Genomic DNA, 17336 nt, shown 5'->3' on the forward strand with positions numbered 1-17336 from the left:
CTATTGACATCAGGGCCCAACTAAGTCCCTGAGGTGCTGGCACAACCACCTTTAGGCTCAAAGTCTAAACATCAAGCAGAGCATGGTGGCTCACACTTGTAATCTTGGCACTTGGGGAGGCAGGATTGCTTGAGGTCAGGAGTTTGAGGTTGCAAGTGAGCTGTGATGAGGCTACTGCACTCCAGCCTGGGTGACAGACTAAAAAAAAAAAAAAAAAAAAAAAGGAACATCATTCCCTTTTGTTCTCTCATCTTCTACAATCTGGATTCTGCCAAACCATCCACTTAAATATGAGGCCACTGTATTTGGAGAAAAGGTCTATCACTAGGAAGTTTTAACAGTCAACCAATATTTTTAGAATGATAACGGATAGGAGGGTGAGAGGAGATAAGGATGGTCCAAGATTCCAACTAAGTAAACTACTTTTTCAGACAAGGCACACAGAAGTAGATTTAGTGGACCAGAGTTCAGATTTGAAAGTTCAGTTTCTGGTGCCTATAAGGCATCATGGGAGATTTCTAACAGGCCATTAAATATTGGTTTGGATCAGGAATGATGCTCACCCATACAAAGCCCTTGATAATTAGTACATAGCATCCTCTGAAGCAGAAGGCAAGAGTGATGCAACAAATACTGAAAATTTATGTGTAATAACTATTCTAAGGTACTCAAGGTTGTATTTACAAATTATACAAAAATATCTAAGACTGAAGAAAACAGAATTTCATACTGCTATATATGAAATTGTGCTTCAAGTACAATTTCCTATATAACACGTTTACTTGAGGACATTTTAAAAGCAATAAATGTTGGAAATCCTAGGGGAAAATTCTACCAGCTATATAAGCTACTTAAATACTGTTTATAGAAATTATTAAAGGAAAATCAAAATCATGTAAATAGCATATGTGAAAAGAATTAGACCAAAGTTTAAGAGTGCAATATTTTTTATTCATTGATAAACTAAAAGCCCATTTTTAGATGTTTCTTTCTCGTGTATGCTACATCTGTTTTAGTAGTAAGCAAAGCCCTATAAGGAATGGCTTCACCTAGTCCTCAGACTCTGATCCATCTTCATCTTGGCTAATCTGGAAGTAACGAAGTTCGTAAGTCTCCTTATCAGAGGCAACCACTCGAAGCCAATCACGAAGATTGTTCTTCTTAAGGTACTTCTTGGTAAGGTATTTCAAGTACCTTTAAAATAAAAAGATGAATGTCATCAAGCAATCTAGTCCCTACTATGGAAGATGCGCACCATCTTTTTTCTTGTGTGCCCAGTTCCCTCCAAAATGTCATCCTTTCACTTATACTAAGCATTGTGCAAGGATGCTATGGATACAAATAAGAGCAAGCAGGCTCTCAATCTCAATCAGAATCAGTTTATGCCTTATGAAACCCTTATTCTCCCATCTCCCTAAAATAAACTAGTATTCTTTACACTGGGAGATTTTATGTAGCAGAGCAATGGTAGCTTCCTCTTCAGCCTTACTGCCACAGCCAAATTATTTTTAAATCAACCAATACACAATTTCACTCTTCAAATACATTATGCATACATTATGCATGTTAACACCCCCTTCACCACTATCAACCTCCCTAACCTCAATGGCACCCTGGATCAACAAGAGGCAACCTGTCAAGAGAATTAAGTTCATTTATAAGTTCAAGGTTTTACAAACAGCCTTGTAAGAAGTATCTGCCTTAGCTCTTATAAAAAAAGCTTTCAGCATGGTCCAATTTCATCACTCCAGCCATTCTCTTCCTTTTACACTTTACAGCAGTTCCAACTACCAAGCATTCCTCTAAAGCTCCCCTGCCCTGTGCTAATGCTGCGTCCCTCTGCCTGGAATACCTCATTCCATTGGCAAACTATGCTCAGTCAGTCTCAGCTTTTCTGAAAATTCTCGTGCCCTATCTCTACATCCAATACAACAATTACAGAATTGTATTTTATAGTAATTACCTGATTGTCTATAAGGTCTTTGAGGACAGCTACTACATTGTCATCTCTCCGAATCCTTAGTTCAAGCCATAAGCTCTTAAGTCTTCATCTTCAGTTTCCAACAAGCTCACCACCCATCTTTGTCAGCCATAATGATCAATGGCTTGCCAATGCACATAAAACTCAAAGCCCTTCTTCCTATGGCTTTCAAGATCTGCTTCCTAGCTACCCCTCCAATATCATGCATTCCTCCCAAAACACACTGGCCTCCTTACTATTCCTGCATTTCATTTAGGTGAGGCATTTCCTGACCAATTTATCTAAAAACCTTGCAACCCTCTTTATGCCCTCTCACAGCACTTATCACTGCTTAATCTTGCATTTCACTTTCTCCCTTCTCCATTAGAGAAGCTCCTTGGTAGTGGCTAATTGGCCTGTTTGGTTCACTGTTGGGTTACCCAGTCCTGCAACAGTGCAACATATTCAATTACAAAAGCACTCAACATTAAAGTTTATAAACAACTTGGATTTACAGGGCCTATAATTTACTGGACAAGAACCCTGGACATGACTTGCTATATCCTAGTAATAAATTGCACTTATAAACAGTCAATAAGCAATTGGCTCCCAGTTAATGTACTTCCTATTCATACAGGCCTTTAATAAGTTCAAATGTATTCTTACGTATGAATAGAATAAATGCCAGGATTACATATTCTATAAAATATTTCTCAACTATTATAACTTCATAAAAATTTGCAAAACAAGTACCAACCTTTTAGAGAACTGTTTCTCAGAAACAACTGTAATTTTATTTTTGAAGCGTTCAATGTGAACAACATTCCCAAGATTTCCAGTTTTTCCATTGACTTTAACTTTTTCCCGTAGAAACTGCTCCTATTTCAAAACAGAAGAAATGCAAAACTAGGGAAGAAAACCCTAGATATTCACTAGGGAAGGTACCCTAGGAATAGACCTTAGGTTAATATCAACTTATTATATACTTAAACCATTATCAAGAATTCTACAATTATAATAAGCTGAGTGGAATGATACTTACAAAATTTCCAGAATCAAAAATTCCATCTTCTACTGGATGAGTAAGATCCAAATTAAACTTCCAGGTTGACCTCTTGGGTTTTTTGTCTTTCTGCTATATAAAGTTAAAATTATGATAATGCTGTAAGACAATTTATTCAGTTTACATACAAAGCCTTAACACAATGTACTGTGAAGTTATAGAAAAACAGTGTATAATCTTTAAAAAAGACCCACCTGGGGTTGATTTAAACTTCTAACCAAGGCCGATTTTGTTCAAGTTGTCAAGAAAAGTTGTGGGCTTTCATTATTTTCCAGACCACTAATGTTCAATTTTAAATTACTGTGTATGGTTTACTATGGGCCAAGTACTGCTTTACCACCATCCCCACTGCAGATGGGAACAGGTTAGTACACCTTCTAGCCCAAGCTCAGTTACTGCCAGAGCTACAATTCCACCCACTTATTAGACATAATAAGAATCCAATTCTTATGCTGGCCTATATATATATATATGTATGTATGTGTGTGTATATATATATATATATTTACATCGATATATAAGGAAAGGCGGGGAGGACCTTTGGTAAAGGTTTCATTTTACATTTAGATTTTCCATATCTAAACATTTTACACCAAGTTCATATAATATGGCTACATAAGCAAAATGTTGCGGCTAGTAACACTGGATATTCAATGTAAGGAAAACAGACAAATCAGTATTTATTAGAGAATGTCTTCAAATTAGATCCACCCAAATGGATATCAAGTATTGATACAGTCTGCTTTCTCAGGTAGTCGGGTTAACTTGTGCCAAAAAAACAAAAAGTTATCCAAAACTTATAACTGACGAGAGAGCAGTGGGTGCTGGGCCTGACTCCTGGTTTGGGCATAAGTTAACCTGGGAGACGCAGACAGTTCCTGTACAATGGAACGGAAAACCCCAGAGGGTTTATGGCCTCAGTGGGCTTTAACCCAGTTTTCTAGCCCAGCGATTTTACCCTAACATTTCTTTGTAAGTTGCGGGCATGTACCTAACTTACTGGTTCCCTTATTAATGACTTAAAATATCTGACGCACGTCACCGTAGAGTCATGACTTCTCCCCCAACTTAGTTCTAAAAGTTCTCAGAAACTTCTCCGACCGCCTCTGGCTCCCTCCGGCCTGGCAAGGCCGTCAGACCGGTCGGATTACCCACCTCTCCCCCCTTCCCGGTGCAAACAGAGCGTCAACAGCGTTATCAGGCGCGAGAGAGCAAAGCAAGGGTTCAGATGCAGCACCACCGGCCCCGTCCGCAGTCGTGCCTTTCTCTTCCTGAGTGCCATGACCACCCATCCTAAATTCACCCATCCAATTCCGAACCCAGCTCCAACTCCATCAGGCCGCATGGCAGCAGCCAGGACTCAAGAAAAACAACGCAAGAACCTAACATCTTGGTTGTGTTCCTGACCCGGCTTCCATGTCTCCCCTCCCTTTATCTCGACTGAGACGTCCACTCGCCAGCCGCAAAAATCATCTACTCTGCCCCCAAACACTCCCACTAAGACCACGTTCACTCACAGGCGCCATCTTGAAACCAGGCCACAGGACCAGAGAGGAGTCGGCCGCCGCGCGGCGCGTACTTATACCACAGCGTGCTGCGTCACGCGCTCGGAGCGTCGGAGTCCCGCCTCCCGGAAGAGGGCGCGGCGGCCAGTAACCCGGGAAACCGAGGGCGTGGCCGGAGGCGGGTAGGATAAGAGTGCAGTCAGGTTTCCTGCGAGCGCCCATCCGCGGCCGCAGTTCTAGTGGCTCTCGGTTTTCCACTGCGGGCTGCAGAGGCTCGTTGATCACCGCCGTCTCTGCGCGTGTCTTGGGGCTGCTCCCCGGCGCGAGGGATGCGGCAGTTATCTTTCACCAATCACCTGAATCTTGTCTTCAGTCAGGGCAAGGTAGTGTCTCAGGTTGCTTTGGGATCTCCTCTCCTATATTGCAATTATAATCCTCCAGCGAAAACGTTATTTCTGTGTGTTTTGTCTGTAAGCCCTGTTTTCTTTTATTCCCCCATCCCCCGCCCCGCAACCCGAGAGAACCCAAGCTGTGAAAGTGAGCCCTGTTTTCTAAATACCTATTGAGGGAAATCACTGTTGAGGGAAATCAGGGAGAAAAAATAAACTAGGTCCTTGGAAAAAATATCTTTCTAAGAGAAAAACACAAAGTGCTTACTTCTTGTTCACGTGTTTGGGTATAATCTATTTTATCGTGGGTTTTAGAGTTAACTCTAGGTCTCCTAACTGCCATCCAAAATGCCTTCCAGTTATGAAGAACAGGAATTGATGGTAGGAAAATGTGTGTGTGTGTGATGAATTGTTTTAGAGAAAAAAATGTGCTCTCTTTGATTCTAACTGATGCTATTTGCTTCTGTGACTGTGCTTGCTTTTAGTTGTTTGATAAATATAGTTAATCAGAATGAAAAACAGGTATAAGAGCCAGGGTAACTCCATGATAGGCTAGGCTTCCTGGATGTGAAAAGCTAACAGCCTAGTTCTGCTTCTGTATATGTGGCTTGCTGGCTTGGCGCTTAGCTTAAGTGGAGCCATGATAGGCTTCACTAAAATGGAGAAAAAACAAGGCCCCGGGGAGGTAACTGCAAGTTACTTCCTGATAAAGGGCTGGAGAGTCCCGGGGCCCACCAACCAACTAATTAGATAAAAAAGACAAGACATGATCAGCGCGTGAACAGCTTGTACAAGGCGTGTGTTCTCAATATCGCTTGTAACCAGAAACTAAAAGTCATACAACAACCACCCCTGACGTGACACGGGCCCTCCTCTTCCCCGACATGACATTGACCACAACTGGCGCCGGCGCGAAAAGCCCGAGGCTTAGAGTCAACCAATCAGGAGCCAACATGATCAGCCACTTTTAAAAGAACAAATAAACTAAAGGGGGATGGAGTGCCCAGTATGTCCTGTGCAGCCCAGTGTGTCGGGTGCAGACTAGTGTGTCGTGTGCAGACTAACGTGTCGTGTGGAAACTAACATACAGAAAAGTATAAAAGCTTAACCTTTACCCCAGGGCGGGGTCCTGGTTTGTGAGGGGACCCTGCGTTGGTGCTCTGGGACTTGGACCCTAGCTTGAGCTAGCCAATAAACTCCTTTGCCTTTTGCAGCCTCAGTGACTCTGTCTCTCTGTTCCTGGGGCGGAGGGGAACTGGCTCTAACAGTTAAAAGTCAACGAATGTTTGCTGTGACTTAACAATCATATGTACAAGGCATACAAGGGTGGACGTGTCTTGATGACAAAAGGAAAAAAAAATATCAATAGCTTTTGAGCTTTGAAGGATTGTAAACTGAAGTCAGATCAGAAAAGTGGCATGCCTCTCAGAGTTTACCAGTAATTCCGGGGTGAAACTATGGTACCTAGGGGCTGGGATAAGGGATGAAGTGGACTTTTGTTGTTAATTTGGAGAATGACCCTAGAAAGTGATAATGGTGTGTGTCCTTTATTCCAGCAATTAGTTATTGTAGAAACTATGCTTTAATAAAGCATACGATGGTTAGAGCCTGAAGAGAAGCACTGAATTCCTCAAAGAAATCCACGTCAACAAGATTTTTTTTGCTTGCCTCAAAACCATGGTATTATAATTTCATTTCTTTTCTGAACATTAAGAGGAGGGGAAGAAATCAGCATTTCCTCCTCAAGGGCTGCCCAGGCTGCAGGGCAGAACTGATTCTTGTGCTATTGGATATTTTGAAAACAAATTAGTAATTGAGGCACTTATTGTTTTGTTTTCCTTGTCTTTAGTAGCCTTCCATGTGATGACAATAAACTCCTTAAACACTGGTAAGCTATTTTTACAAAGGGGTTATAAGAACAACATGTGCTTCAAAGTAACTAGTAATCCCAAAATAACTGGTTAGACACTGTAACGGGGAAAAAGATTTCTCCCAATTAGAAAACAAAACAAAATAAAACAAAAACTTAAGAAAAATATTAACCAAAAATGTGCCAATGGAAAGAGTAACTGTTGTAAATAACTAAATTCTTCCTGAACTGCTTACACGCACACACACGCACACAGATATATTAACACAATGTTAGTCGTTACTCCAGTTATTTTTTTATTTTGACAGCTATTTCTAAAACACATAAAAACAATAAATGTCTGAAAAAAGCCAAGACAATTTAGATCAATGAAGGGAAGTGTGCCTTTCCAGCTATTTGAATATAAGGTAATATATGATAGATATATATTTCATATGTCATAAACTTCAGTCGTTGGATTTACATGATACTGAAGCCTGAGTAGACAGATCAGTAAAACAAAGAATACAGGACAACATGACAGATTAAATTCTTAAGAAAAACTCCTCCACATGTAGCCGTCTTAAAAAATGGCTAAAATATCATGTTATAAATAATTGTTATTGTATGGTTAAGCTACTGGAAAAGTAATAGAATTTTTTGGAGGCAGAAATGACAAGCCATGCTCATATTTGTTCCGAGCTTGAATTAGCTCTGCCCAAATAGCATGAAAAATCTCCAAACTAAAAATGTAGTTTAAAGTGTGCTTGGATTGTTAGTGCCAGGCAGAAGCAAATGCAAATGCTCTCTGGAGAAATCCATTTTAAATCCAGGCACAAAAAAATTCTCTGAGATAAACTTCCAGAAATATGAGCTGAGAATTTTTTTAAAATCACTAAATACACAGGAAAACAAACCACTATGCATGAAAATCAACCCTCAAAATCTACGAAATCAGACCGACAATGAACCTACAGATAAATTATTAGAATTATTATGTGAACATATCAAGATTGCTGGGTACAAACTTCATATACAAAAATAAATTGCATATCTATAAACCACAATGAATTAGAAAATGGAATTTGAAGAAGATATCATTTTTAATACCATAAAATACGTAAGGAAAAAATAACAAAAGATGTACAAGACCTCTGTGCAGAACTATAAAATATAATTGAGAAAAATTAAAGAAGACCAAATAAATAGGAGGACATTCAATGGTCAGGGATTGGAAGACCCAATAAAATAATGATGTAATTTGTCTCAAAACTAAATTATAGATTCAGTGTGATCTCAAACAATAGCTTAACAGGTGTTCTCTATCTCATCTCTCTCTCTTCCTCCTCTCTCTCTCTCTCTCTCTCCTCCTCTGTCTCACAAAAACCAATTTGAAAACTTGTATGGAAGCACAAAGGTACCAGAATAGCAAGAATATATTTTAAGAAAAAAAAATAAGATAGAAGAACTTTCTCTACCAGATTAAGATTTATTTTAAAGATACTATAATTAAGACAATACAATATTGTTTTAAGGTTATGAATATAGACAAATGGAGTAGACTAGAGAGCATAAAAAGTTCACACACAAATGTGTTTGTTTGCCATTTATGGCCAAATGGTACTTCAGAATAGTGGAGAGAAGACTATTCTTACAACCCTCATTATTTTTTAAATTGAAAATATGTAAATGTACACCCACTAAAACATAAACATTGTGGTCAACATAAATCTTTAAAATCCACATGATTATTTTGTGCTGGAAATATTATAGATATGCTTATGAATGTTTGTAAATAATCTAATAAGCATTTATCCATGTAAGTATCAATATGTATTTTTTGAACTGTGAAAAACTGCTCTGACATTTCAGCAAAGAGGACTCAGAATAGAATTATCTGTTCTGGTCCATTTGTATATCACACATCTGCTCTTCTTGCAGGTGTGTATCTGTCCTGGCTTTTTGCATCACACAAGGTTTCTCACAGGAGTAGATAGTGCACCTTATTCTACAGTGTTCTCTTTTGGAAATCAGCACAGAGGATCACACTGTACCAAAGAAAGCAGACAATGTCTGTACCTCTGAAATATACTTATTCATTATTAAAACCCATCCTATTTGCTTGCAGCTTTTATAAAAAAAAAAGAAAGAAATCTGTAAATTTCTCTCTATCCAAACTCCAAGTCATCAAAGTTATCACCATTTAAGCATTGTAAAAAAAAAATTTTGTATGTGTAACAAACATCCTATTCCATTTCTTTCTGTGCCATGTGCTACACAGTGAAGCATGTTAAGCATCACAAGGCATTGCACTACTCATCTCTGGGAAAACATACTCAAATGACATTGCAGTGCAAACAGTCTTATGGAAGCAAACTGCGTAGTTTTAGCAAAGGATGGCCTGCAGCCCTTCTGTGCAAACAACAATGAGACACTGTGGACAAACTTTGTACTACCAAAGAATATTGCTGTTAAAATCTCAAATCTATGTGTAGTTCTTTGTTAGATACTCATTAATGAAAGCTAAGAGGACCAGGCAGGGGAAGTAGGAACTTAAGTTACTGCTGCTTGCCCTTTCTTTACTAATTTGATTAGAGAGCATTAAAAAGTAAAAAACAATAGATGGTGGTGTGGATGCAAAGAGAAAGGAACGCTTATACACTGTAGGTGGGACTGCAAAGTAGTACAACCTCTGTGGAAAACATTAAGGAAATTCCTCAAAGAACTAAAAGTAGACTTACCATTCGATCCAGCATTCCCACTATTGGGTATCTACCCAAAGGAAAAGAAGACTTTTCATAAAAAAGACAACTGCACTTGAATATTTATTGCAGCACAATTCACAATTGCAAAGATGTGGAAACAACCCAAGTGCCCATCAATTCATGAGTGGATTAATAAAATGTGGTAAATGTATACCGTGGAGTACTACTGAGCCATAAAAGAGATGAATTAATACCTTTTGCAACAATCTGGATGGAACTGGAGACTATTCTCCTAAGTGAAGTATCACAAGAATGGAAAAATAAACACCACATGTACTCACTATTAAACTGGAACTAACTGATGACCACACATGTGCACAGAGGGAAGTAAAATTCAGTGGAAATCAATGAGGGGGGAGGGGGAAAGAGGGAGGAGGGAAGCGGCAAAAACCTACCGAATGGGTACAATGAACACTATTTGGGTTGTGGGCACACCTATACCCAGGACTCAAGCATTATGACAGTGATCCATGTAATCTAAAACATTTGTACCCCCTTAATGTTTTGGAATAAAAAATAATTTAAAAAATTTTAAAAACGTATGAGTAAAACATTTATGCTTGCTTCAGTGCATCTTTTCTCTCAATGTGTATTTAGAAAAACCTAAGTTATTTGGTTTTTTTTCCTTTTTTACAGTATTTTACAGAAAGTTTTTTTGTTTGTTTTTGTTTTTTGGGTTTTTTTGTTTTTGTTTCTGTTTCGTTTTTGAGTCAGGGTCTCATTTTGTTGCCCAGGCTGGAGCATAGTGGCGTCATCATAGCTCACTGCAACATCAAACTCCTAGACTCAAGTGATCCTCCTGCCTCAGCCTCCTGAGTAGTTGGGACTACAGGCATGTGCCACCACACCTGGCTAAGTTTTGTATTTTTTGGATGATAAGTCTCACTATGTTGCTCAGGCTGGTCTCGAACTCCCAGTCTCAAGAGATCCTCCTACCTTGGTCTCCCAAAGTGCAGGATTATAGGCATGAGCCACCATGCCTCACCTGTTTTTATTATTTTTAACAAATTACAGATTCATCCAAGTAAGTTTTTCTTGTTATATAGTGCTACAGGAATTCTGCATCTTTAAAATGAGAACAAGTATCTTTTTTCGTTACTTAATTTTATTACCTATTATTTTCAGTGTATATTTAGTCATTCATCTGTTGGTGAACATCCAGATTATTTCCATTTTTTCACTATTATAAATAATGCTTAGAGGAACTTTTTAAATTAATAACGTTACTGTTATCTTCTTATGCAAAAAGAAATGCTCATGAAAGAAAATATAGAGAAGCAGAAAAGATAACATAAAAATATATAAAACCCCACTTGCTCAGAAATAGCTATTTAATGCTTTGGGGCATGCATGTCTGTGAATGTGTGTGTGTGTGTGTTTGTGTGTGTGTCTATCATTTATCTATCCTCTGTCTAGATAACTATCCTCTATCTAGATAACTATCCTCTATCTAGATAACTTTATAAAAATTGGATGGTACTATACATACTCTTTTGAGTTAAAATTTTTTTATTTAGAAATAACTTATTCTTACTAAAGATTGTAGAAATATTTCAAAGAACATACACACACACAAACACACACACACACATATCTTTTATTGTATCTGGATTTCCAATCAGTTGAAAAGAAGCCAGGTTATAGAGGAATCCACCCATGTTCTCTTCCAGGACTTGCATGGTTTTATTGTTTCCATTTAGGTCTCTGCTTTATTTGGAGTTTATTCTTATGTATGTTGTATGCAATTCATCTTATTTTATTTTTTCCAAATTAATTTTTTTCCAATTGTCCCAACATGATTAAGTCAAACTTTGCTTAGTGATTTGTAATACTATCTTTATCATATATTAAATTTCTATATGTATTTGGGTCTATTCTGAATATTCTATTAATATTCTACCGGTCTGCCTATTCATTTGCTAGTACCTCATTGTTTTGATTATAGAGGCTTAGTAATATGTTTTAATTTTTGGTATTGTTTGTCTCCACTCATAGCTCTTTCTTTTCAGTATTTTCCTAGTGATTCAATTTGCAAATCAAAGTAGGTAGAACTAATAATCTTAATGATGTTGAACTATCAATCAAGAACATGGAATATGTTCAAGTCGACTCCGTCTTTAAGAAGTGTTTTACAGTTTTCTTTGTATAGGTTTTGAACATTTCTTGTTAAGTTTAGTCACTTATATCTTATAAGTGACTATATCTTATTTTTTTGTTGTTGCTATTGTGAGGTTTTCCCTCCATTGTGTCTTCTAACTGGTTATTATGTGTGTACATAAAGCTTGATTTTTGCATGTTAATTTTATATCCTGCTACCTTGCTGGACGATTTTATTGAGTCAGCATCTGGGATTTTCCAGGTATACTATCAGATTATCTGAAAATGTGTCTAATTGTTTGATGGCACTGGTTTATATTTTCATAACAATGTAATAGAGGTCAAGACAGTGGGCATTCTTGTCTAGTTCTTGACTTTAGTGAGAATGTCTTGGCTGGCTGAGGTGGCTCATACCTGTAGTCCTAGCACTCTGGGAGGCCGAGGCAGGAGGATCACTTGAGATCAGGAGTTCCAGACCAGCCTGAGCAATACTAAAAATAGAAAGAAATTAGCTGGACAACTAAAAATATATAGAAAAAATTAGCCAGGCATGGTGGCGAATGCCTGTAGTCCCAGCTATTCAGGAGGCTGAGGCAGAAGGATTACTTTAAGTCCAGGAGTTTGAGGTTGCTGTGAGCAAGGCTGATGCCCCTGCACTCTAGCCTGGGTAACAGAGTGAGACTCAGTCTCCATAAAAGAAAAAAAAAGTGTCTTTAGTGTTTCTCCATTAAATAAAAGGCTGGCTTTTGAATTTTATGCACATGTGCACATGTATATAAACACACATATATGTGTATATATGCACCTGTGTATATACATCATATACATATCTAATGTGCATACTATGTTAACATATATAAACATAAATATATTTACATTAAATAAGTATTCATACATCTTTATTTTCTAAAGAGTTATTTTGAGAATGGATATTGTTTTACTGATGGTTTTTCCAGTATCTATGGAGAAAATAACATGATTTTTTTCGCTTTGGGTCTATTAATATAGTAAATATTAGTAAAATATTTCCTAACATATTAATATATTTCCTATGATAGTGAATTATATTAATAGATTTTCTAATATTGAACCATTCTTACATTTCCAATATAAACTCCATGTAGGCATGGTGTATTATTTTCTTCATGTAGTGTTTGAGTCTAAAAACTAATTAGAATTTTTGCATCCATATTTCTTTTTTTGTTATTTTTATTGGGTTTAGGTATCAATATCATACTTGCTTCATAAAAAGAATTTAGGGATTCTACTTATTTCCTATATTCTAAAACAATTTATGTAATCTCGAGATCATCTGGTCTCTAAAGGTTTGGTAAAATTCTCCTGTGAGACCGTTTGGACCTGGTTTTGTTTTCTGTTTGGTTGGTTTCTGTCTGGGAAGTGTCTTGATAACTTTCTCCAATTCTTCTATTAAATTATTTTCTTTAAGCTTTCTATCTTTACTGAGTTCAATTTTCATCTAGGTTTTCAAATTTATTTGCATAGAGGTTTGCAGAGTTTCCTGTTTTATTTCCTCTGCATTATTAGTTATTCCTCTTCATCATTTCTCATTTTTTATGTTTGTGTTTTCTTCATGTTCCTGAAATAAATTAGCTAATGATTGGTCTATTTTGTTAATTTTTCAAAGAACCAGAATTTTAATCTATTTATTTAATTTGCTATTTTTCTTATTCACTTCATTTATTTCTGCTATTGATTGATTTTTATTTCAGAATATTACAGAAGTACACACATTTTGGTTACATAATTTGCTTTTGTACACTTTGAGTCAAAGTTATCAGTGTGCTCTTCACCCAGTTAGTATGCATTGTACCCATTTATTGCTGTTTTTATTGTTGTCATTTCTTCCCTTGTGCATCCTTTTGATTTGTTATTTTTCTGTTTGATTTGGGAATTTAATTCATTTATGTTCATTCTTTCATTGATGTTGATATAGATGATAGGGCTATGAATTTTCCTCTGATACTACTTTACATAGATTCTGATGATGTTTTCATTATCATCTTCCAGAAATTCTTTAATTGTTGTTTGTATTTACCCTTTCATTGTACACTGTGCATGTTTTTAAATTTAGAAGGGCCTTTTTATTTTCCAGTTTTGTTTTTAATTTCACTTGGGATTGGTATCACAGAGCATTTTTAATATGTCTACTTTATAGAAACTAGTACTGTTTTCTTTGTGCTTCAAATACCTTTCTCTTTGAAAGTTCCATTTGCCTTTGAAAGAAAGGTATATTCTCTAACACCATGGTGTTAGCTTTTGATATATATCCAAAAGATTTACCTCACTGATTGTATCGCAAGTAAAATGAAATACAGTGACACCCACAACTTAAGTGAAACTCACACACATAATTGTAAACAAAAAAGGCAACCACGCTATGAATGTTAGGTGGACGAACATTCTCCCTTAGAATCTGTGTCAGGGATCTGATGGTAACCCAGTTTCCCAAACCTTTTTGACATGCCTGGACATTGGAACACAAGTCATTGTCTATGGGTGTGGCCGATTTGACTGGATCAGAAATAACTCAAATTGGACAATGGATTGATATGACCTTGTAGATGGGCCCTTTTGAGTCAATATACACCCAGTGGTTGTAACTGACACTGCTGAATGTATTGTGGGAAATACATCTTTTAAGTTCCCAGTGGAGTGCACACTTTAGACAGGCAGTATGGGTTCTATGTGGCAGTCCCACAAAAAGACATTCTATTTGTTAAAATGTTTAGTTATGGGGGGAGAAGGGGAAGAGACCCTGACAGGCTGTAAGAGACACAAAACACACAATTAGACCTTTTTCACTCTTCTTCCTTCCCATGCCTACCTCTGGGAAACTGGGCTACTGTATTTTAAAGTGGCAAAAGAGAGTGAGGATGTGGGTTGGAAGACTAATCTGGTGCTTCTTTTACTGCTCAACTCTGCTTTCTGGATCTGGAAGATTATGGATATTAATGGTATTGATCATAGATATGAGGTATGGCTCACATGTCAGGGAGCAAGAGAGATGTTCTAGAATGGTACAGTGTATAAAAGGAAGAAGCTGCTGAGCCACCTAGGGAAAACCTTGTCCAGCTGATGTGGATTAGAAATGGTGGTGAGGTTTGGAAAAAGGGTGAAGAGTTTGCTTCAGGGAATTATCATACCACTCATGTCCTTGTGGAAAGAGAGCAGCAACTCCCAGCTGGCAGGAAAGGAAAAACCTCAGACCCTGGGAGGTAAGGGATGAGGCAAGGACCATCTCTCTTGTATTAAATATTTCTGGAAGGATGCATAGGAAGGGGATGAAGATGGGAAGATGTTTTTACACTTTTCTTACATGTTGAATTTTGAACCAAGAAACTATTTTAGTAGTTTTAAAAACTATTAAACATTTAAAAATAAAAACAAAATTGTCCTTAAACCTGGAACTAAAATTTAGAAATTAACATTCCCAGCCAGAATGCTAGGGTACTAAGGACCTAGCATATAAAAAAAAAAAAACTTAATAAAATATAAGTTAGATTTTCTTTTTAAAGCGATATACACATTAACTCATAAAATTCTCTACTATGAAAAATTTTTTAAGAATGTAAATAAACAAGAGTTGTATAAGCTGTTAAATTAACTTTATTTGTATTTAATGTAACTGATGAAGTTAACAGACAAATATTTTAATGTAACAAAAAGTCATAATTGATAAGTTTATCTACATTTTAAAGGTTTTTTTAGTATAGCCAAGGACTTAATATTTGAATTTTACCCATATTTGAAATGTAAAATGCACAATTATAATATCCATACTATTAATACATATCTTAAAATTTTTAAGTTTTAGCTAAAACATTTGAGTCTCTACAGGTAAAAGCAAGAATTCTCCTACACCTAAGATAAATAAAATGTATTACTAATAAAGTGCCACTGGATTAGACAATACCATTTCAAATATTTCCTTTTTTGGGAGGAGGAAAAAAGTACATAATAGAATAGAACTGGTCATTTTCATTATACCAGTATAGAACTAGTAATTTGCACTTTACTTTGTAACAAGCACAAGAGTGCTTATTTATAGTAGATATTAACCACAATAAAGAATTCCTCTCAAGAAAGTTCACAACTGTAACTTATGACACGCTGTTTGGTCATTGTTGAATATAGTTTAGTGTCCAGAGTTTTTAAAAAGTACAATCTACAACTAAGATACACTTAAATCTACCAATACCAAGAAATAGTTTTAGGGACTTCATATAAATAAAAGAAACTTTTTTATTGTAAAATAGATCTCTACCTGTTCAAAGGAGGGGAATAGTGGTGGATGGCAAAGTTTGGCAACAAGTGTGTTTCTAGCCAGTGAAAGCCTGGTATGGTTGCCGTAAGATGCATCTTTCACATAAAGAAAAACATGCTTATTAGATGTATACAGCACTTTTCAGGCACTTGACCTCACTTGGTAGTTAAGTTGGTGTTCAGATGTTTATTTACTGGAAAAACATTAAATTATATATTGACTTCAATCCATGTTCCCTTACAACATCTGTGTTCCGTAAGCTAAATCCAAATGTTCCCTGCTAAAATCAAATAATGATGCTATATACCCAATTCAGAGAAAAAAAATTCAATAAAGTTAATAGATTGGATTTTCTCAACTTGAAGATTTTCTACTATAAATTTTTCTTAAATCTTTGTTGCCTATTATTTGAATGCTAGCAGAAAAAAGCTTGAAAACTATGAAATATTATGTCTAAATTTTATTAGAAAATTAAAACTGTTGATCAGTACAATATATTGTTTATGGGAATATGCTTATATTTTTGCTCTTATACTGCTTAGGAGCCGTATTTTCTCATAGTAAATGTGTTCATAGGTCATATTATAGAATTCAACATATAAACATTTGTACACAGAACAGCATTATGAATTTTCAACCTGCTGTCCCTAAATATGTTTGGAGAACTACTATATCAATGTCTGGCTCTAAAACTATCTTTGGGGTCCATGCCAAAAGAATGCTTTTCAAATATATTGTAAGGATAGGGATCCAAGATGAGACTACCAAATTCTATTCTTCAATGAAAAAATATGGTAAGATTCAGGTATAGATGCTACTAATACTTCCATTGTTTTCTTGAATACTTGGTATGTAGTTTAAATATGTTGATATTAAGAATTTTTTAGATGTATGTATCATGGTATTACAATTTGGGAAAGTTCTGCAATATGCTTTCAGGCAGTCAGCTTTGAAATAATAAAACTCCAGCTCTTAGCACAAACAGTCCTGAGAACAATGCATTCAAATTACAGCTCAACTAGAAATAATCTAATTGAGAAACCTTAAAGTACAAAAACAAGTTCTGAAAAAGTTGTAAATTAATAAAAATAAAACCAGTTACCAACATTTGAGGCACTACCAGACTACAGTACTTTAAAGAGTTGAATGGATTTTGGAAAAAGAACAAAAATACAAAGCTAATGTGTGCACATGCACACACTCACATTGTGTTGTAATGAAAAATTGTATACCCAAATTTTATTAGCCTAAATATTTTAACACAGCATCTCCTGTTAAAGATATCATGTTCTGACTGCAGGAGAATTTTGTTAATTAATATAAAGCATTGGTACAGGGGCTTGTACCATTAAAGCAAACACAGCAAGAGCTTGGTTAGCAACAATTTCTTCAAGTGACTGACAGCCCTTGGAGGGGAGTATGA

At 36.3% G+C, this 17336-nt stretch overlaps 1 protein-coding gene across 2 annotated transcripts; it reads right to left on the reverse strand.

Annotated features, from left to right (window-relative positions):
• Positions 1–929: 929 nt before the first annotated feature.
• RPL22L1 (ribosomal protein L22 like 1) lies at positions 930–4637 on the reverse strand. 2 transcript variants are annotated; one of them, XM_045539652.1, is made up of 4 exons: positions 4541–4637; positions 3003–3095; positions 2718–2839; positions 930–1194 (listed from the first exon to the last, which is right to left on the reverse strand). In XM_045539652.1, exons 1-4 carry the CDS (start codon positions 4547–4549, stop codon positions 1050–1052), a joined length of 369 nt encoding a protein of 122 aa, XP_045395608.1. In that variant the 5' UTR covers positions 4550–4637; the 3' UTR covers positions 930–1049. The 2 variants fall into 2 exon arrangements, with proteins under 2 accessions (XP_045395608.1, XP_045395609.1); XM_045539653.1 differs by having other exon boundaries at positions 3003–3092; positions 4541–4574.
• Positions 4638–17336: the final 12699 nt, after the last annotated feature.

Source organism: Lemur catta, chromosome 1 (genome assembly GCF_020740605.2).
Source record: "Lemur catta isolate mLemCat1 chromosome 1, mLemCat1.pri, whole genome shotgun sequence".
NCBI classification, from domain to species: domain Eukaryota; kingdom Metazoa; phylum Chordata; class Mammalia; order Primates; family Lemuridae; genus Lemur; species Lemur catta.

Coding starts and splice junctions, on each gene's coding strand:
- RPL22L1 (XM_045539652.1), bottom strand. Junction 2,840..3,002: donor TTTTTGATTCTGGAAATTTT/GTAAGTATCATT, acceptor GTTTTGAAATAG/GAGCAGTTTCTACGGGAAAA. Junction 1,195..2,717: donor GAGAAACAGTTCTCTAAAAG/GTTGGTACTTGT, acceptor TTTATTTTAAAG/GTACTTGAAATACCTTACCA.